Raw genomic sequence first — 21,299 nt, forward strand, 5'->3', positions numbered from 1 at the left:
TTGGATGTCATTCATGACTGTCAAAATTTCTCCATATTACCTGGTGGGATTGTTTTCCCTCATCATCTTTAAGTCTGGAAAGAAGATTTTACCTCGTTCTTCTAATGTATGCATTGCTTCCGATTAGAAAAAGACAAACTTTTAATCTGCCATTACTGAACTAATGGCACTTCTCTAGGATCTCATCTTTCAGGAGCCTTCTTGAGTAGTAAACATTGAAGAAAAAAAAAAAAAAAAGACTCATTCAAAACTCACAACCTGCCTAGTTCTCTATGCACCGGTCCAACACTTCTCTCTGAACACCGAATCTCACTGAATTTGCAGTCTTCTGACTGCAGTTTTCTAAATGGACTCTGAGCGCCGCTATTGGCCAACGCGTTGCTAGAGGTGGAGCAGGGATCTACCGGGATGATTTTCTGCGCAGTCACAGAAGCAAGTCGGAAGCAGAGTGACTCGGACTCGTGAGCTCTGCTCAGCAAATCTGATTCTGGAATACGTATTGGGATGTCCTCAAACTGGGAACATTGATTTTTCTACGCAGTGGAAGTAAATATTTTCAAAGAGATTTGTAAAGCACCTTTTTCTTAACTTCCGAGGCTGCAGCGACCAGCGAGAAGAATGGGAAATAGCGCGAAACAGAAGAGCAGGATCGGGCGGCGGCAAGTACTATTTCCCTTCCTGCTGCCTTTGTTCTGCGGGGCGCTCTCAGAACCGATCAGTTACTCTATTCCGGAAGAGATGGCCAGGGGATCCGTGGTGGGGAACCTCGCTGAGGACCTGGGGCTGCAGGTACGGGATTTACTGATTCGCAACCTCAGAGTTAGTGCGGAGAAACAGTACTTTACCGTGAACACAGAGAATGGGAACATAATCATCAGTGACAGAATAGATCGGGAGTCGCTCTGTCCCAAAAAACCTCTTTGTGTCTTGCCCTTAGAGATTGTCGTAGAGAATCCCCTAAATGTTTTTCACTTAAACGTGATAATAGAAGATATAAATGACAATCCACCACATTTCTCCAAAGATAGCATTGTTTTACAAATAAATGAACTTGCAATTCGAGGCTCTCGGTTTGGCCTGGAATCCGCTGTAGATGCAGATATAGGGCGCAACTCTCTCCAGAGTTACCAACTCAGCTCTAATGAGCATTTCTCTCTGACGGTGAAAGACAAGAATAAAGGCAAGAATGCCCCAGAATTGGTGTTGGATAAGCCCCTGGATCGGGAACAGCAGAGCTCCCATGTCCTGGTCCTAACAGCAGTTGATGGGGGCGACCCTGTCCGAACTGGTACCACCAAAATCCGGATCGAGGTCACCGACGCCAATGATAATGCCCCAGTGTTCAGCCAGGATGAATACAGAGTCAGTATACGCGAGAATGTACCCCCAGGCACGTCCGTGCTGATGGTGACGGCCACTGACCAGGACGAGGGCATCAATGCTGAGATTACCTACTCTTTTAAAACTCTAGAAGATGATGTTAGAAATACGTTTACACTAGACCATCAGAGTGGAGAAATCAAATCCAAAGATCTTATAGACTTCGAAGTCAGCAGCAGCTATACCATGAGCATAGAAGCCAAGGACGGAGGAGGCATGGCCACCGAATGTAAGGTTATACTAGACATTCTAGACGAGAACGACAATGCTCCAGGCGTAGCTTTCACCTCGATAGCCAGTTCCATTACTGAAGATGCAGAGCCAGGGACGGTGATAGCTCTGTTCAAAACACACGATAGAGATTCTGGGGAAAATGGGGAGATCACATGCTTCATAAAAGAAACCGTTCCTTTTAGAATCGAATCTTCCGCCAGTAATTACTACAAGCTTGTAACAGAAGGGGCCCTGGACCGAGAGCAGACGCCAGAGTACAACATCACCATCACGGCCATCGACAAAGGGAAACCGCCACTCTCCTCCAGTACAAGCGTCACCCTGCACATCGCCGATGTTAACGACAACGCTCCCGTTTTCCACCAGGCAGCTTACGTGGTCCATGTGGCCGAAAACAACCCTCCTGGAGCCTCCATTGCGCAAGTGAGTGCCTCAGATTCGGACGTGGGGCCCAATGGTCGTGTCTCCTACTCTATCTTAGCCAGAGACCTGCAGCCGCGGGCGCTGTTGTCCTACGTGTCTGTGAGCGAGCAGAGCGGCGTGGTGTTCGCGCAGCGCGCCTTCGACCACGAGCAGCTGCGCGCCTTCGAGCTGACGCTGCAGGCGCGTGATCAGGGCTCGCCCGCGCTCAGCGCCAACGTGAGCCTGCGGGTGCTGGTGGACGACCTCAACGACAACGCACCCAGGGTGCTGTACCCAGCGTTGGGACCTGATGGCTCAGCGCTCTTCGACACAGTGCCACGAGCTGCACAGCCGGGCTATTTGGTCACCAAGGTGGTGGCGGTGGACGCAGACTCTGGGCACAATGCCTGGCTGTCCTACCACGTGCTTCAGGCCAGCGAGCCCGGGCTCTTCAGCCTGGGGCTGCGCACCGGCGAGGTGCGCACCGCTCGCGCCTTGGGCGACAGGGACGCAGCCCGCCAGCGTCTGCTGGTGGCTGTACTTGACGGAGGGCAACCACCCCTGTCGGCCACCGCCACGCTATACCTAGTCTTCGCTGACAGCTTGCAGGAGGCGCTGCCAGACCTCAGCGACCACCCTGCGCCCTCTGACCCCCAGGCGGAGCTGCAGTTTTATCTGGTGGTGGCCTTGGCCTTGATCTCCGTGCTCTTCCTTCTCTCGGTGATTCTGGCCATTGCCCTCCGCCTGAGACGCTCCGCCACCACCGCCACCGGGGGCTGCTTTCAGCGTGGTCTCTGTTTTAAGACTGAACTCGAGGTTTCTCCCAACTACAGCGAGGGAACTTTGCCTTACTCCTACAACCTGTACGTAGCCTCCGATTTGGGAAAAACTAGGTTTAATCTTCTCACCTCGACGCCAGAAATGGTTCCCCCACAAGACCTCTGTAATGAAGCTTCTTTGGTAGTAAGTGTCACTAAGGAATGGAGCTCTGGTGGTGCATTGGTTAAGATGTTCCTCTGGTAACCAAAAGTGGGCGTTTGGAACGCACCAAGGGGAGAATTGTTTCCATAAAGATTTACTGCCTTAGGAAGCCTTATGGGGGCAGTTCTACTCTCTCCAATAGGGTCACCATGAGTCGGCAGTGGGTTTGGGTTCGGCTGGTCACTGAAAGAGAGTAACAAGATGAGCTCTTAACCTGTTGCTTCTACTCATGTGAGTTTCAAGGAATATCTTTTACCTGTAAATGTTTTGGTTTAATTTTCAAACCAATATTTAGGTAAGAAAATCTGAAATACGTTATACCTATTTCCCTTCATGTTCATTTTTTTCTCTATTAATATTTGCTGTTTCTTTCCCTGTGGGCTGCTAACCTCATTAATATTCTTCAAGTATTCTGAAATATTTTAATAATCTCATGAAATATTCTTTATTAACCACCCAAAATAATCTTCTTTACTGTGAGAAATGTGTCTTGTGGTGATGCCAACATCTAAATATTTTAAACTGAAGCACACACATTTTTTTTTTATTTCTGTGGGTTTTATCTTCCTTGGAACATCAATATCTTGAGTATATAAACCTTTCTTTAAAAACTCTATTTACTATAGAGGAAAATGTATTTTTACTTTTAAAAATAAGGGCATAGTAATGATTTGATAATAATGTTCAGGTACGTTTGCTAGGGATTCCTTGAATTTCACTGAGTAGGTCACTTTCAGGCCAGATCTTTTTCACAGCTACCTGTAGATTCCCTGTCAGTTCTACAGATATCACTTTATACCTCCTAAAGGTGCTTACCCTCAGAATACAAATATAGATGTTTACATTCATGAAAACAAAATAGCCAGATGTCTCTTAGGGATAATTTTTTCCTGTATACTAATGGATTTCTTAGGAGCTCTGGTCACATAGTGCCTAAGGCACTTGACTACTAACCAGAAGGCTGGTGGTTCGAACCCACCAGCCACTCCTCGGAAGGAAGGCTGGGCAATCTACTTCTGTAGTGATACTGTCTCAGAAACCCAAGGAGGGGTCACTATGAGTCGGGTCCGACTCGACGGCAAATAACAACAACAATGGATTTCCAAATGTATTATCACTAAATCTCAGTAACTGAAATAGGCCAGTTACCAAGGAAAAGGTAAGTTTATAATATTCTTTCGATTACAAATTTTCTTTTGCTAAATCGTCCCCAACACCAAACTTTAAACAAAAGAAAATCTAACGTGTTGGTAGAGTTTTGGAGCACTGCCCCTATTTCCAGGCAATGCAAGTTGAAATACTTCCACTTTGTTCCAAAGCTCCTCTTGTGTCTTCTTCACTTGACTTCCTGACAAGTTTGATTTTGACGATATATATAATCACATTTCTCATTTTCAAGTTTCCATATTATTGTGAAAATATGTTTTTTAAATTAAGGGGTAAATGTCAAGATTCTGATCAAGTAGCTCTTCCATTAAGCCAAATGCAGAAAACCTGTCCAACAAAATTTTTGCCCCAAATCATAACTGAACCAGAAAATTTAAAGTATTTTGTTATGTCATTTATCAAAATGGGAAATACCTAGGCGAATGTCCCATACGTAACAGGTGTGTTGAGGTTGGTCTCAAGCTAGGAGCAGTAAAATACAATTAAAATAACTATAGAAACTTCAAATTTGTTTTCAAACTCTTTGGAAAAAGTCGGAATATACCTGCAGTTACAGAAAATAATCTCAGGAAAGTATCTGCATGAAAAACCTCAGGGAAATAAAAAGAAGCTCCCTCAAGTTTCAACTAGAACAAATACTGTGGTTTTTAGTTGACTCCACTTTCATTCCTATTTGAAGAACAGTAGGTGGCGCTATTTATGGACTAAAGTGCAACAATCCTTTCTAGGAGCGCAAGATTGTGTAGTAATTGGTTAGGACTCTGAGTGCCGCTGTTCACCAATCAGGGAGAGAAAAGCATTAAGATCCTGTTCACCGTGCACGCGCCTGAAGTGCAAAGCATCGACAGACAGAAACTAATCAATCATCTTCCGGATTGTGAAGTGACTGAGAGAAGGCGTTCTGGCCCCAACAGTCAGATTCCAAGAACCGAGGAGCTGATCTTGACTTCGGTAGTCAAGGGCACATTTGGAAATAATCCTCGAGGAAAGTGACAATGATTCCTGCGCATCTGCACCGGGACTACAAAGGGCTGGTCCTGCTGACAGTCATTCTGGGGATCCTGTGGGAAACTGGATGCACCCAGATCCGCTATTCAGTTCCCGAGGAGCTGGAAAAAGGCTCCAGTGTGGGTAATATCGTCAAAGACCTGGGGCTGGAGCCCCGAGAGCTGGCGGAGCGCGGAGTCCGCATTGTCTCCAGAGGTAGGACGCAACTCTTCGCTCTGAACCCGCGAAGCGGCGGGTTGATCACAACGGGCAGGGTAGACCGGGAGGAGCTCTGTCTGGGGGCCATCAAGTGCCTGTTAAATCTAGAGATTCTCATGGAAGATAAGGTGAAAATATATGGAGTGGAGATAGAAGTGAGGGACGTTAATGATAACTCCCCCTACTTCCGGGAAGGTGAACTAGAAATAAAAATCAGTGAAAACGCAGCCACTGGCATGCGGTTTCCGCTTCCCCACGCTTGGGATCCGGATGTCGGGAAGAACTCTCTCCAGAGCTACGAACTCAGCCCGAATACTCACTTCTCTCTGGACGTGCAGAGCGGAGCAGATGGAAACAAGTATCCGGAGCTGGTGCTGGAGCGCGCCCTAGACCGCGAGGCAAAGGCGATTCACCACCTGGTCCTCACGGCCTCGGACGGGGGGGACCCGGTCCGCAGCGGCACCGCCCACATCCGCGTTGTGGTCCTTGACGTGAACGACAATGCACCGGCCTTTGCGCAGTCGGAGTACCGCGTGAGCGTTCCGGAGAACGTGGCCGTGGGCACTCAGCTGCTTCTGGTAAACGCCACCGACCCCGACGAAGGAGCCAATTCGGAAGTGACGTATTCCTTCCGGTATGTGGACGACAAAGGCGCCCAAGTTTTCAAACTAGATTCTAATTTAGGAATAATTTCAACAATAGGAGAGCTCAATCACGAGGAATCACCGTTTTACGAGATGGAAGTGCAGGCAATGGATAATGCGGGATATTCCGCTCGAGCCAAAGTCCTGATCACAGTTCTGGACGTGAATGACAATGCCCCTGAAGTAGCTGTCACCTCTCTCACCAGCTCTGTTCTTGAAGACTCTCCTAGAGGAACACTAATTGCTCTTTTAAATATAAATGACCAAGATTCTGGAGAAAATGGGCAGGTGATCTGTTTCATCGAAGGAAATCTGCCCTTTAAACTAGAAAAGTCTTACGGAAATTACTATAGTTTAGTAACTGACACAGTCTTAGATCGGGAACAGGTTCCTAGCTACAACATCACGGTGACCGCCACTGACCGGGGAAGTCCACCGCTGTCCATGGCAACTCACATTTTACTGAACGTGGCAGACACCAATGACAACCCGCCTGCCTTCCCTCAGGCCTCCTACTCCGTATATATCCCAGAAAACAACCTCATGGGTATTTCCATCTTCTCAGTGACGGCGCAGGACCCTGACTCTGACGAAAATGCTCAAGTTACTTACTCCCTGGCCGAAAACATCCTTCAGGGGGCGCCGCTGTCCTCCTTTGTTTCCATCAATCCGGACACTGGAGTCCTGTATGCACTGCGATCCTTCGACTATGAGCAGTTTCGCGACCTGCATCTGTGGGTGAACGCACGCGATAGCGGGGACCCACCACTCAGCAGCAATGTATCATTGAGCCTCTACGTGATGGACCAGAACGACAACGTCCCCGAGATCCTGTACCCGGCTCTCCCCACCGATGGCTCCACCGGCGTGGAACTAGCACCTCGCTCTGCAGAGCCGGGCTACCTGGTGACCAAGGTGGTGGCGGTAGACCGTGATTCAGGACAGAATGCTTGGCTGTCCTACAACTTGTTTAAGGCCAGCGAGCCAGGGCTCTTCGCTGTGGGGGTGCACACTGGCGAAGTGCGCACGGCGCGGGCCCTGCTGGACAGAGACGCGCTGAAGCAGAGCCTGGTGGTGGTCGTCCAGGACCACGGCCAGCCGCCCCTCTCCGCCACCGTCACGCTCACCGTGGCCGTGGCCGACAGCATCCCCGACGTCCTGGCTGACCTGAGCAGTCTCGAGTCTCCCACTAACCAGGACGATTCAGGCCTCACGCTGTACCTGGTCGTTGCCTTGGCCGCTGTCTCCTGCGTCTTCCTTACTTTTGTTATCGCGCTCCTGGTGCTCAGGCTAAGGCGTTGGCACACGTCGCGCCTGCTCCAAGCTTCTTCCGGAGGCGGGTTGGCCAGCGTGCCCCGCACGCATTTTGTGGGCATGGACGGGGTGCGGGCTTTCCTGCAGACCTACTCGCACGAGGTCTCCCTCACCGCGGACTCGCGGAAAAGCCACCTGATCTTCCCACAGCCAAACTATGCGGATACGCTCATCAGCCAGGAGAGCTGTGAGAAAAGTGAACCTCTTCTGCTGTCAGGTGATTCGGTGTTTTCTAAAGACAATCATGAATTAATTCAGGTGAGTCATGTCAATATTATTACCTGAGCTCCCAGCAAAAAATCTCTTCATGCAGATAATTTGTATATTGTGGAATTTATAGTAGTACAAAGCTCTGTGTTAATATTCTATATACTTTTAAAATTTATCAACTATAATACTGTTCTTGATTTTCTTTTTCATTTTTTGTTGGTCATGCAACTGTTTCATGTTTTGCTCTGATGCCATTATTCTAGAGGGAATAAACCCAATTCAATGCAAAGTATAGGCAAACTTTTCATAGACATTTATAGAGTGGCTTCAATCTACACTTGAGATCCCTAATAAATTCATAAAGTGCATTGAGCATCTTTTAAAGTTCAGGACTTCTTCCTGGCCATTAGGGATATATGTGTTTATACCTTCTCAGCATCTTGAGTCATTTCATGGTATTAAAACATTTAAGAACTTCCAAAGTGATTTATTTCTTATACATTGAACACTTTCTTACTGGAATATGCAGTCAGTGTAATATCATGAGCAAAAAAATGAAGGAATTTTTTTCGCCTTCTTTTTAGATTTCAAGAAACTCTGTTGTTTCCAGGTTAGATCTGATCTATATATCTTTCTTTCTTTCACCCATTTTACTGCACCAATGAGCTTAATAATGACTTTGTGGAATACTGAGGAATTAACATATTTTGTTTTGAGCACATTGTTGGTACTGTGGTGAATTTGTCATAATTCTCTCTGCTTCCTATGTTAAATTTCGCATAACTTTATCCCACACGTGGAATATTTTCTGGAAAGTACACAGATTCTAAGTGTCAACTAAGAACCTTATGCTTATTATAGAATGATTAACAAAAATTGAATGCTAAAATGTCTTGAGAAAGAATTATTGGAACCCATGAGAAGCTTGATTTCTTTTGGTCAATTTTATAAAAGCTTAGGGAACCATAATATCCAAATTACTCTTTCTTACTCTTTTATGTGTTACCCATCTATTTTTTAAAAATAAAGTAGTTAAAAACAAGACTTACAAAAAATGTTGGAAACCACATAGCGAATGAAAAATAATCAAATACTCATAAAATGAGGCAGTTACTGCCACTGAGATTACGTTCTGTTTCTTGACAACCAAGGCAAAAAAAAAAAAAGAGAGAGAGAGAGAGATAAAGACTTGTTGTTCTACTTGTCTGTTTTTTTTTTTAAAAGGAGTATTTCAGCTCGGCAAAAAAATCATACAAACTTTGTATTGACATTAATTTCCAGATGGAATTTAATAAGTAGAGCTCCTTCATGCAATATTGAGGGTAATGGAAGACAATGCATTCCCTCTGGTTTTGTAAGCACTTTCAAAATGTTTAGGGATTTCATTCTACTTGAATCCACAATTAACACCCATGGAAGAAGCATCAGTCAAGAAATCAAATGTCATATCGCACAGGGCAAATCGGCAGCAAAAGACCTTTTTAAAGTGTTAAGGAGCAAAGATATCACACTAAGGTGTGCCTGATCCAAGCCATAGTATTTTCAATCACCTCAAATGCATGTAAAAGCTGGAAACTGAATAAGGAAAAATGAAGAAGAGTTGATGCCTTTTAATTGTGGTGTTGAGGAAGAATACTGTAAAACCAGGAACTGCCAGAAGAATGAACAAATCTGTCTTGAAAGAAGTACAGCCAGAATGCTCCTTAGAAGTGGGAATGGCCAGACCTTGTTTCGCTTACTTTGGTCATGTTCTCAGAAGGGACCAGTCCCTGGAGAAGGAAATCATGATTGTAAAGTAGAGGGCCAGCAAAAAAGGGGAAGACCCTCCATGAGATTGACTGACATAGTGGCTGTAGAGATAGGCTCAAGCACAGCAAGGATTATGAGGATCACACAGGACCAGGCAGTGTTTTATTTTCTTGTACACAGGGTTGCTGTGAGTTGGAGCTGACTCAATGGCACCTAATAACAACAACATCAAAATGTTTACCACGTGGCCAGTTCTCATGATGGTCAATTAAAAAATAAAGATATACATGAAAACAGAAGTTATGTGGGAAGCTAAGCTAACATGGTCTAATGCTGATCTCTTCACCTAACTTGATGCAGGGACAAATCATTGAGAGCTGGGACGGTGAACAGACAGGACCCTTAGACTGTATCTCACCTATCAGTGATTTCAACTCTGCTTAAGAGTTTGAGCTGAATAGGCCTCATTAAATAGTTAATGAATAAATGAATGAACAATTTATGCGATCTTGGGATTGCTTGGTACTAGTATTCTAAGTTTTCAGATGTAGTATGATAGAAAGAACATTGGGTTTGCAATTAGGTACCTTCCTGTGTGACCTTTGACAAGTTATTTAATCTCTTTGAGCTTTATCAAAATGTAGATACTAATTCCTAATTTTAAAAGTTGTGGTGAGGACTGTTGTTGTTGTTATTTGCCGTCGAGTCGGCCCTGACTCATAGCGACCCCTCCTTGGGTTTCCGAGGCAGTTATCACTACAGAAGTAGGATTGCCCAACCTTCCTTCTGAGGAGTGGCTGGTGGGTTTGAACCGCCAGCCTTCTGGTTAGCAGTCAAGTGCCTTAGGCACTATGCTACCAGAGGACTAGGGATAATATATAAGCCATGTGTTTCAAACTAGGTACTTACCAATTAACAGTGGCCATTTTTATTGTTGATAGAAAAAGGATTCATGCTTCCAATATCAGCACACTTGACACTCTCTTGGTAAAATTACTAATTATTTATGTGCTTCTCCAGGAGTACACTGGGATGAACTGAGGATAGAAACAAAAGTGTGTTTTAAAATTTTTGCAAGAGATAGTTTAAAAATCATAGGTGCCCAGACATATTGAGACAAATCACAGGTTGAGAAGCCACAGTTACAGACCCTAAAAGATGGAGGAAACATTGATTTGGATGAGATAATTTTGTGAGTGTTAGCTTTTCTCTATCTGAACCGTAAAGTAATCTAAACAAGGGCCCTAGTAAACTTCTTGTTTTAAAGGAGCAGTTGACCCCCAAAGTGATCGCTAGGATAATTTGACTGGATAACGAACAACCAAAATCTGAAAGTTGGAGTTATTTTGTTTTGGTAATATGAAAGTTTTCACTGGTGACTGTGCAAAATAACAAGCTTAGTTTTAGAATATTTGTTGGTAAAGTGTCTTTTTTTGTTGCTGTTGTTTTGAGATTAACTGGGCAAGATGTTTGGATGTTTGCATTTCTTCAAGTTCCAGTAATGGAATTGTGTCATCAGTATCAAGGATTTTGCTTGTCTTCCTATGAGTCGTGGGTGTATTCACTCTGTTTAATCAATTAATCAAAATATTCAGCTACAACTTAAAAGAGAATAAGCTAAGCCCATACCCACTATTTTGTGGCACCGACAACTGGAATCTAATCTGTCAGAAGACACTGTTCCCCCACTTTTATTCTAGAAAAGATATCATGCTACTTGAAGCAACAACATTTTGATTTATAAACCATTTTAAAAGGAATTAGAAGGATAGTGATAAAGGAGTGCACTGTTTTGTCAGTGATATATAAAGAGTATAGTTGTGATCAGAAATGGAATACTTCAGGTGGAAAATTTGTTTCTTCCTCAAAATATCAGGTTCAAAAAGCAAACCCATAATGTGAAGGGACGTTGATCCAATTAATTGATCTGTATCTTAGGAAACAGATAATAATCTGTAATGTCACACTTCAAGTTAATTTTTAGGAAATCGTATGTAATTAAAAATAAAGTTACCAATAACAGCACACTGTTTATGATACATTCTTAAAATATCTAAGGCAAAAGTAGCCTCTGGCAAAGGTAATTGAAAAACAAAACTTTTTATAGAGGATGAAGTTTCTGGAGACCTTATAGGAAGAGCTCTGGTTCATCAAAATGTGAAGAACTTTTCATGGGATTATAGAGTCAAATAAAATAATGGATATATACAAAAATTGGTACCTCTGCAGTTTCTCTTAGAGAACTCATACATACTGTGTGTAATATCATTGAAGACATGTATAATTCCTGAATTCATCTTTAAGTCTCTGAAACATTTCATAGTTGGAAGGTTTTTACATCTTCTGTTTACCCAATAAAACAGTTGAGTTCAATGATTAGAAAGTGGTCTCTTGAAAAAAGGAATCATAGTGGAAAACCAATTATTTTACATGTGCTTACTGTATATATCAAATTTCTAATAAGAGCCAACTTTCATCTACACAAAGCTAAGGATCAGGACTTTGTCAAATTTTAAAGATACATGCCTCAGTCAGTAATGTTTCCGTATTGATTGTGAGACCTCTTAGAAGCATTCTGTTTATTAGCAGCTGAAGATTAATCCAGTGATTCATCCTGAAGACACTATGACGTGAAAAAAGGAAAGGCTTCCCATCAGAAAAGAAAAAGAATAATTGACTTTTAGCCTAAAAATGCTCTTAAAAGCCAAGATAAAATAATAAGAAGTAATCACTTTGACTTCAAGTGCTGGGGACATTGAGAGTATAAATTCCTAGGAAAAATTAGTTGCATGAATAAGATTGCACTTTTGTTGTTAGGTGCTGTCAAGTCAGTTCTGACTCATAGCAACCCTGTGGATGACAGAGCAAAACCCTGTCCTGTCCTGTGCCAGCCTCACAATCATTGCTATGTTTGAGCTCACTGCTGCAACCACTGTGTCAATCCATCTCATTGAGGGTCTCCCTCTTTTCCACTGACCCGCTACTTTACAGAGCATGATGTGCTTCTCCGGGGACTGGTCCCTCCTGATAACATGTCCAAAGTGCGCAAGATGAAGTCTCACCATCCTCGTTTCTAAGGAGCATTCTGTCTGTACTCCCTCCGAGACAAATCTGTTCATTGTCCTGGCAGTCCATGGTATATTTAATATTCTTCACCAACATCATAATTCAAAGGCATCAATTCGTCTTCAGTCTTCTTTATTCATGTCATGCATATTCACATGCATATGAGGTAATTGAAACCATTATGGCTTGGGTCAGGTGCATCTTAATTCTCAAGGTGACATCTTTGCTTTTTAAAACTTTAAAAAGGTCTTCAGGCAGACTTGCTCAATGCAATATACATTATTTGATTTCTTGACTGCTGCTTCCATGGGCATTGGTAATGGATCCAAGGAAAATGAAATCTGTGACAACTTCAGTCTTCTTTCCATTTATCATGATGTTGCTTATTGGTCCACTTGTGAGAAGTTTTGTTTTCTTCACATGAGGTGTAAGGAACTCTGGTGGCACAGTTGGTAAAGCATTTTGGCTGCTAACCAGAGAGATGGTGGTTCAAACCTGCCAGCTGCTCCATGGGAGGAAGATGAGGCAATTTAGTTCCATAGAGATTTACAGCCTTGGCAACCCTATGGGGGTTGCTGTGAGTTGGAATCAACTAGTTGGCCTTGGGTTTTGTTTGTCTATGTTGAAGTGTAATTCATACTGAAGGCTGTAGTCTTTGATCTTCATCAGTAAGTGCTTGAATTCCTTTTTGCTTTCAGTAACCAAGTTTTGTAATGTGCATATTGCAGGCTGTTAATGAGTCTTCCTCCAATCCTGATGCTAGGTTCTTCTTTGGATTATTTGCTCAGCATACAGATTGAATAAGTATGGTGAAAGGACAGAACTCGGACGCACACCTTTTCTGATTTTAAACCACACAGTATCCCCTTGTTCTGTTCAAACAATTGCCTCGTGGCCTATATATAGGGTCTGCATAAGCAAAATAAGTGCTCTGGAATCCACATTCTTTGAAATGTTAGCCATAATTTGAAATAACCCACAGTCCTTTGATTGTACTTTAAGATTTGTACTACTCATTTCAACTTGCAAACTAATCTGAACTCTCTTGTACTGCTGTAGCCCTCTGATTTCTTCAGGCTGCAGTCCTGGAGTAGGGACTCGAAACATCATGATCTGCCAATTTGGAAACAGAGAGGAGATCCCGTTATGGTTCTGGCTTGGTGGCTTTCCTAATTGGACAGAGTACAAAGCCTAAATCAGACCCAGAATGGTCCTATTGTGACTCCTACTTCTACAAATCTCTACCCAGAATAGATTAATTCATTGACAATTACTTTGCCAGTTAATTAGCAATTAACTTTGACTCATAGTGACCCCAGGTACAACAAAATGAAACACTACCCAGTCCTGTGCCAGCCTTATAATACTTGCTATACCTGAGCCCATCATTGCAGCCATAGTGTCAACCCATCTCATTGATGGCCTTCCCCTTTTTTGTTGACCCTCCACTTTATCAAGCATGATATCCTTCTCCAGGGAATGGTCTTTTCTGACATGACCAAAGTAGGTCAGATGAAGTCTGACTACTCTTGCTTCCAAGGAGCACTCTGGCTGCACTTCTTCTAGGACAGATCTGTTAGTTTGTCAGTCCATGGTACTTTCAGTATTCTTTGCCAACACTACAACTCAAAGGCATCGACTCTTCTTATATGAGGAGATTGAAAACACCATGGCTTGGGTCGGGCACACCTTCATCTTCAAAGAGACATCTTTGCTCTTCAGCACTCTAAAGAGGTCTTTTGCAGCAGATTTTCCCACTGCAGTATGTTGTCTGATGTCTTGACTTCTGCTTCCATTGTTGTTGATTGTTTCTTGGCTAGAGACCCTAAAACCCAGAGATTGTTTGAAAAGTCTGGATTGGAGCAGCAGTAACACTGATGGGGATGTGATGGAGAACAGCATTGGACAGACAGGCCAAGTGGGACCCTGCTGATCCTTGCCAACCTCTATTCAATCTCTGAGGAACTAGCCAAGGACTTTGTGGTGGGAAACTTCATCAAGGATCTCGAGCTCAGTGTCCAGGACTTATGCCCTTGGAAGATGCAGGTTAATGCTGAAAAGGAGTACTTGGACCTGTGTGAGTAAAGTTGAGATTTCTTTGTCAGTGGTAGAATGGACAGGGAACAGATAGGCCCCAAAATAGTGACACCATACATTTGGAAACAATAGCTGAAAAATCCTTTAAATGTTTTTCACATTAACATGGGGATTCAGAATGGGAATGATCATTCCCCCTCCCCCTTCAGCAGGAATGTTTTTAAATTAAATGTTTTTGAGTTGACCCAGCCTGGAGCAAGATTTACAATACAACCTATGCAGGATCCAGATGTTGGAACCAATTCCTTGCCAAATTACCACGTTAGCACCAAGTCTGTATTTGCCTTCAAAATAAGAGATCAATAGTGGAAAGAAATACATTGAACTTGTGTTAAAGAAGCTGCTAGATTGGGAAAAGCAAATCTCCCATCGCTTAGTCCTGACAACTTTGGATGGCAAGGACCTGCCAGGAAGCCAGCTGCAGCACTGCTCACATCATGATCCTGGTAGTAGACGCCAGTGATAACATCCTCCCTACCCCATGTTTAACCAGGACTTGTACAGGGTCAGCCTGCTGGAAAACTTACCCCACAATCACTGCTGTGGTGCAGGTGAGTGCCACTGATCCACAAGTTCATGTTTATCTTCTCAGCCCTGCGTACTCCAACCCAGTTTGGCCTTGATCACAATAGTGGAGAAAAGAAAACACAAAGTACATTTCAAAGAGATAAAAAGATATTCCATCTCTCTTTAACAAATGGTGCTCATAAAACTGGATATCCATTTGCAGAGAAATGAAACAAGATCCGTACCTCACACCATACACAAAAGCTAACTCCAGATGGATCAAAGACTTAAATGTGAAACCTAAAGTTATAAAGTTCCTCAAGGAAAAAACAGGGGCAAATGTAGGAGCCTAGTTTATAGCATAAATAAACTGTCAAGCATAATCCAAAATGCACAAACACCTGAAGATAAACTAGATGAATGGGACCTTCTAAAACTAAATTTTTATGTGCTTCAAAAGATTTCTCCAAAAGAGTAGAAACAGAACATACAGATTGGGAAAAAATATTTGGCAACAACATATCTGACAAGGGACTTATCTCTAAAATTTATAGAAAACTCCAACACCTCAACAACGAAAAAAGATTAACAATCCAGTTAAAAAATGGGCAGAAGACATGAACAGACACTTCACCAAAGAGGATAGTCAGGTGGCCAGCAAATACATGAAGAAATACTCACAGTCATTAGCCATCAGAAAGATTCAAATCAAAACGAGATACCATCTCACCCCAGTGCTAGTAGCAAAGTTCAACAAGACAGAAAATAACAAATGCTGGTGAGGATGTGGAGAGATTGGAACTCTCATGCACTGCTAGTGGGACTGTAAAGTGACACAACTACTGTGGAAAGCAGTATGGTAATTCCTTAAAAAGCTGGAATTAGAAATACCATTTGACCCAGCAATCCCATCACTAGGTATATATCCTAAAGAAGTGAGAACCAGGACAACAACAGATAAATGCACACCCATGTTCATCAGAGTACTATTTACAATAGCAAAAGGATGAAAACAACCTAGGTGTCCATCAACAGACTCGAGTGGATAACCAAACTATGATACACACACACAATGGAATACACAATGGAATACTATGCAACTCTAAAGAATAACGTAGAGTCTGCAAAACACCGCATAATATGGATGAACTTGGAGGACATTATGCTGAGTGAAATAAGTCAATCACAGAAGGACAAATACACTATTAGTTCATTACTGTAAAAAGTCAAAGAAGGGTTTATATATGGAAGAATACTTTCTTTGTTGATTACCAGGGGTGGAAGGGGAGGGGAAGGAACACTGAAAAAAAAAAAGCATTAACCCATGTCACTTTAGTTTTGTGTATTTCACTGTACATAAATTATATTTCGATAAAATATATTTAAAAAAAAAGATATTCCATCGTTTTGGAAGCAAGAGGAGGTGGGCACTGGTTGCCCAGTGTACCGTTGAGATCAAAATTCTAGATGATAATTAATGACAATGTCCCAGAGATGATTTTTACTTCTATTTCCACAACGATTCCTGAAGATTCTGACATCCAACAGCATTTGCTCTTTTTAAAACACAGGATCCTGATGCCAGAGAAAACGAAGTCACATGGCTAATACAAGAAACTACATTTGAGAATCGAATCTTTCGCCAATAATTACTACAAGCTTGTAACAGACCGGAACAGATTCCATTATCACTATCACAGCCACCGAACAAGGGCAAGCCGCTCTCTCTCCTCCAGCACAAACTACACCCAGCAGTAGGCGATGTCAACTCCACCACACTGATTTTCCATCAGGCCGCCCATATGGTCCACGTGTCTGAGAACAACCCACCCAGTGCCTCCAGCGCACAAGTAAGCGCCTCGGATCCCAAATTAGGTCCGAATTGTAGAGTCTGCTACTCCTATATCGTAGTCAGCAACCTCCAGCCGTGGGTGCTGTCGTCCTACGTGTCTGTGAGCACGTGGAGCTGGGTGGTGTTCGCACAGCGCGCCTTGGTGCTGACGCTTTAGGTGTGTGATCCTCGCTGGCCCGCGGTTGGCGCCAATGTGAGGCTGTGCGTGCTGGTGGGCAACTGCAACGGCAATGCGCCCAGGGTGCTGTACTGGGATCTGGAACCCATGGGCTCAATGCTCTTTGACACGGCACCTCACGGCCGCAGCCCAACTACCTGGTCACCAAGGTGGTGTCAGTGGAAGCAGGCTCAGGACAAAACTCCTACCATGTGCTGCAGGCCTGCGAGGCAGCGAGCCAGGGCTCTTCAGCCTGCGGTTGTGCACAGGTGAGGTGTGCACAGCATGTGCCTTGGGCGACAGGGACGCAGCCCACCGGAGCTCTTGCTGGTCTGTGTGGGACAGAGGACAACTGCTCTTTCAGCCACCGCCATGCTGCTCTTGGTCTTCTCAGACAGCCTGTAGGAGGCACTGCCAGACCTCAGCGACCATTCTTCAAAGTCACACACATAATCCAAAATTAATTTCTATTTAATGATTGCCTTAGCTTTAGTTTCTTTTTTAATTGTTCCTGAGTCATGATTTGTGCTTGTTTTGAAGCGCCAGATATCTAGAAATAACTATGTCTTGGATTCTTTCACTTCAGATCTCTACATTATTCTACTAGTTGCATAGTGAGAGTAACAGCGATTGGGCATCCAGGGGGAAATCTCTTTCAGTTTGCACCTACCTCAACGCTAGGCTCATTGATTGGTAATTCGTGTGTTGTGATTTGCCAGCCTGCCTAGTTGAGGATGGGATGGGGAGGCGTGAAGGGGTGATTCAATTCGCCCACTGGCTTTGTAGTGGACTGGGACTGGAGTGCAATTCTGCAGCTGGCCTAGTCAACAGGATCGGCCAGCGATTCGCCAGCTGGACTTGTCTGAAGGCCCCTTGGATTTGCACCCAGGGGCTAGTGCAGCCCCTTTGCCCTGGTCTTTAAGTCTTTGCACTCTAGACTTTGGGTCGGAAAGAGGATTGGGTGATCTACTTCCATAGAGATAGCACCTGGGAAACACTCTGTGATGACATACCCTACAATTCCAGGGCTAGTAAGTGAGTCTGCTTTTTTGAAGCCCTGCTCCTCAGAACTTAATAGTAACCTCACTGCAGGAATTCCCTCAGGGAAAGGGAGTGAGTATGATTCCTTGGTCTAGAATCCACCCGCCAAGATGCCAAACTGCTTGATGAAATTTAAGTCCAATCACAAGTGGATTCATTCTTCCAGCATGAAGTATTTTTTAAAATCTCAAGGAAGTGCGTTTCAGTGCATTTCAGGTTAAAGGCCCTAAGATGAGAAACTTGTTTGGCACGTGGTGATCTTGAGAGACAATTGTCAGAGGGGCTGAACCATTTAGGGCCTTATAAGGAGCTCTGGTGGTGCAGTGCCTAAGACATTTGACTACTAACCAGAAGGTTGGCAGTTCAAACCCTGCAGCCACTCCGCAGAAGGTAGACTGCACAGTCTACTTCCATAAAGATTTACCCTCTTGGAAACCCAGTGGGGGTTGGTGTGAGTCAGAATCTACTCGATGGCAGTGAGTTTGGTTTTTAGGCTGTGGTAGGGTCCTCCCTGGATGGCACAAGCCGCAAACATGCTTGACTGCTAACCAAAAGGTCGGTTGTTTGAATCCACCTGTAGATGTCTTCAAAGAAAGGCCTTGTGATCTACTTGAGAAGAGTTGCAGCCACTAAAAACCCTTTGGAGCGCAGTTCTACTCTGGCACACATAGGGTCGTCATGAGTCTCAATCGACTGTGGCAGTTGGGTTGGCTTTTTGGTTCAGGCCATGGTAATGTGTTCTGATTATATTTCATAATTTTGCTTCAATATTCAAATTATGTTGACAAACAAAGGGGGAAATTCTTGATTCAACCCACCATTGGGTGCAAAGGAAATGGAAGAAAGAGAGAAATTTAGACTTTATCAGAAAATTTCTCTGAATGTTGGTAGGTACCATTTTTAGACCCCAGGGTAAAAGAAGTAAGTTTCTGACAATTTTTAAATAATATTTTCTTTATTATCTTGGGTTTTCTTGTTATCATTGTAATGTAAAAGAAGCACATTTCACTGTTTATCACTTCTACTCAGCACATGAGTTCTTTTTGTTTATTTGAGAAAACTTTTCTCACTGCAAAAATATTTGGCTGATAATGTTAACTTATCATTTCAATACATTCAAGAATAAGAATAATGGAAGTTGCTAGGCCTAATCTTGAAAGTTATTATTTCACTAAAGGGTTTCTTAGGACTTGGTGTCCCAGTATCTTAACTTTGTTCCTTAGACTACATTGAAAGCCAACAGAAGTCAGGCTGTGTTTTGTTTCTTCATCCATGTCTACTCCATAATTCTTTATAGAAAAAATAATTTGTCTCCTATGACCTATATAAGGTGCTAAACGTAGGCCAATGCAAATGCTTTAAGTGAATTTGAGCTACCACAGAATGCTGAATATGGACTGTTCTTTGTAAGCAGGTGATTACATAAATAGATCCAAATACTGTTAGCATAGTATTTCACTGAACATGCAGTTTGCAAAACTTCAACACTATGGAATAACATTTGCATACAAAATGCTCTATTACATAATTAAGTATTTCACTGTCAATGATATATTGAATATTTGACCAATTGGAAGAACACTAGTGAAATGGGAGATTGCAATCTAAAATATAAACCTCTTGTCCCCCAGAAGAAAAGGCAACAGTTGTCTTTGGAAAAGCAAAATTAGGTAAAATAATAATAAAACTCTGAAAAGAGTGAAAAGAGAGTTACTGGTAAATCATGAGAAAAAGAATATCGGGGGAGATGCATAAAAACGCATCTGATTGGTTATTTGCAGTGGGATTCCATATTGGCAAGGATTCTGTGGTTTATCTGAGCTATGTTCATTTTATTGTAAATGCTATCTGGGTGTTGGTCTCTAGAAAGAATTCAGCAAATCAGATAATTTGGCATCTTCGACCTGGATTCTGATGCTCAATTCAAGAGTCTGCGAAAACTTGGAATCCAAGAAAAGAAAAGCATCTTAGACAGATATGTGTCACTGGAATATGCTGGCTCTATTTCGTGTAATACTTTGCTCTGGTGGTATATTAGGGGAGGCAGGAATAATCCTGATGGGCAAAAGGCATTTATTTGACACCTGGTGACCCTTCTTTTCTATTACTTTTAAAGAAATTGGGGCCTAATTCACACATAAATTGATTTTTGCATAGTATGAGATAGCAATTCAGTGAGATAGGGGCTGAGGTTCTTTATTTTCCCACATGCATGCCCAGTGAAGGAAAGTTGGGCAATCTACTTCCATAGTGATACTGCCTCGGAAACCCAAGGAGGTGTCGCTATGAGTCGGGTCCGACTGAATGGCACACAACAACAACAACAACATTTGCCAAAAAGATTTTCCTTTGCTTCTTGAAATGCTTTGACATCCTTGTGGAAGTTGTTTGACTGATATAACAGGAAAAAAGAAAAAACAACAACAACTCACTGCCATTGAGTCAATTTTGACTCATAGTGACTCCCATTGGGATTCTGTGGCTGTAAATCTTTATGAAAGTAAGATTGCCCCGTTTTCCTTCTGTGGAGTGGCTGGTGGGTTTGAACCGCTGACCTGGTTAGCAGCCAAATGCCTTATCTACTGCACCAGCAGAGCTCCTTAATGTATGTGGGTCTGTTTCTGGATCCTTTGTCATGTTCCATTGACCTATTTGTCTTTATTAATACCATACCGTCTTGAATATTGCACCTTTACAGTAAGTCTGGTAGGTAGGTAAGTCCTCTAATTCCTATTTTTCAAGACTATTGTGACTTTTCTTGGTCCTTTGTCTTTCCAAGTAAATGAAAATCATCTTCAAGGAGTCAAAAGTCTGTTGGGATTTTGAATGGTACTGCACTGAATCGGTTGATTAATTGTATATGTGTGTAAATTGGCATCTCCACAATATTGAGATTTTCAATTCATGAGCATGGTATATCTTTCAAATAATTTAGTTGTTACATTTCTCTCGATGTTTTGTAGTTTTCAGTGTTTGTGTTTATATTATCTTTTATTTAATAATCCTAAATTTTTGTTATTGGAAGTAGACTTGTTTTAAAATTTTATTTTCTAGTTGTTCATTCATAGTATAGAGGAATACTATTGATTTTTGTATAATCTTTTGAAAAATAAGTGATACAGAGTGCTCTGTTCTCACACTACATTTTAGTTCCTTCTGCTCCATAAGCCACCCCTGCATAATCTTAGGCTTCTACTCTCTGCAGTATAAAGGCTGGGCGAGCTCACCTGAGAACAAAATAAACACGGCCCCCAGTTTAGTATGACTTGTTTATTCATTTATATAACAAATA

General features: G+C 42.8%; 2 protein-coding genes across 2 annotated transcripts; both read left to right on the plus strand.

Moving 5' to 3' along the window:
* Positions 1-618: 618 nt before the first annotated feature.
* On the plus strand, positions 619-5,157 carry LOC122149862 (protocadherin gamma-B1-like). The gene is made up of 2 exons (XM_042780698.1): positions 619-3,018; positions 4,951-5,157. Exons 1-2 carry the CDS (start codon positions 619-621, stop codon positions 5,155-5,157), a joined length of 2,607 nt encoding a protein of 868 aa, XP_042636632.1.
* A 2-nt stretch (positions 5,158-5,159) lies between these two features.
* Positions 5,160-7,613, plus strand: PCDHGA12 (protocadherin gamma subfamily A, 12). Its single transcript, XM_007939101.2, has one exon. The coding sequence runs from the start codon at positions 5,160-5,162 to the stop codon at positions 7,611-7,613; it is 2,454 nt and encodes an 817-aa protein (XP_007937292.2).
* Positions 7,614-21,299: the final 13,686 nt, after the last annotated feature.

Source organism: Orycteropus afer, unplaced genomic scaffold (assembly GCF_000298275.1).
Source record: "Orycteropus afer afer isolate SDZICR_OR568_19922 unplaced genomic scaffold, OryAfe1.0 scaffold00056, whole genome shotgun sequence".
Lineage (NCBI taxonomy): Eukaryota > Metazoa > Chordata > Mammalia > Tubulidentata > Orycteropodidae > Orycteropus > Orycteropus afer.

Excerpts from the sequence above, each read along its gene's own strand:
- LOC122149862 (XM_042780698.1), top strand. The coding sequence starts at position 619 with ATGGGAAATAGCGCGAAACAGAAGAGCAGGATCGGGCGGCGGCAAGTA. Across the intron at positions 3,019-4,950 it reads GGAGCTCTGGTGGTGCATTG|GGAGAGAAAAGCATTAAGAT; the intron begins GTTAAGATGTTC and ends TTCACCAATCAG.
- PCDHGA12 (XM_007939101.2), top strand. The coding sequence starts at position 5,160 with ATGATTCCTGCGCATCTGCACCGGGACTACAAAGGGCTGGTCCTGCTG.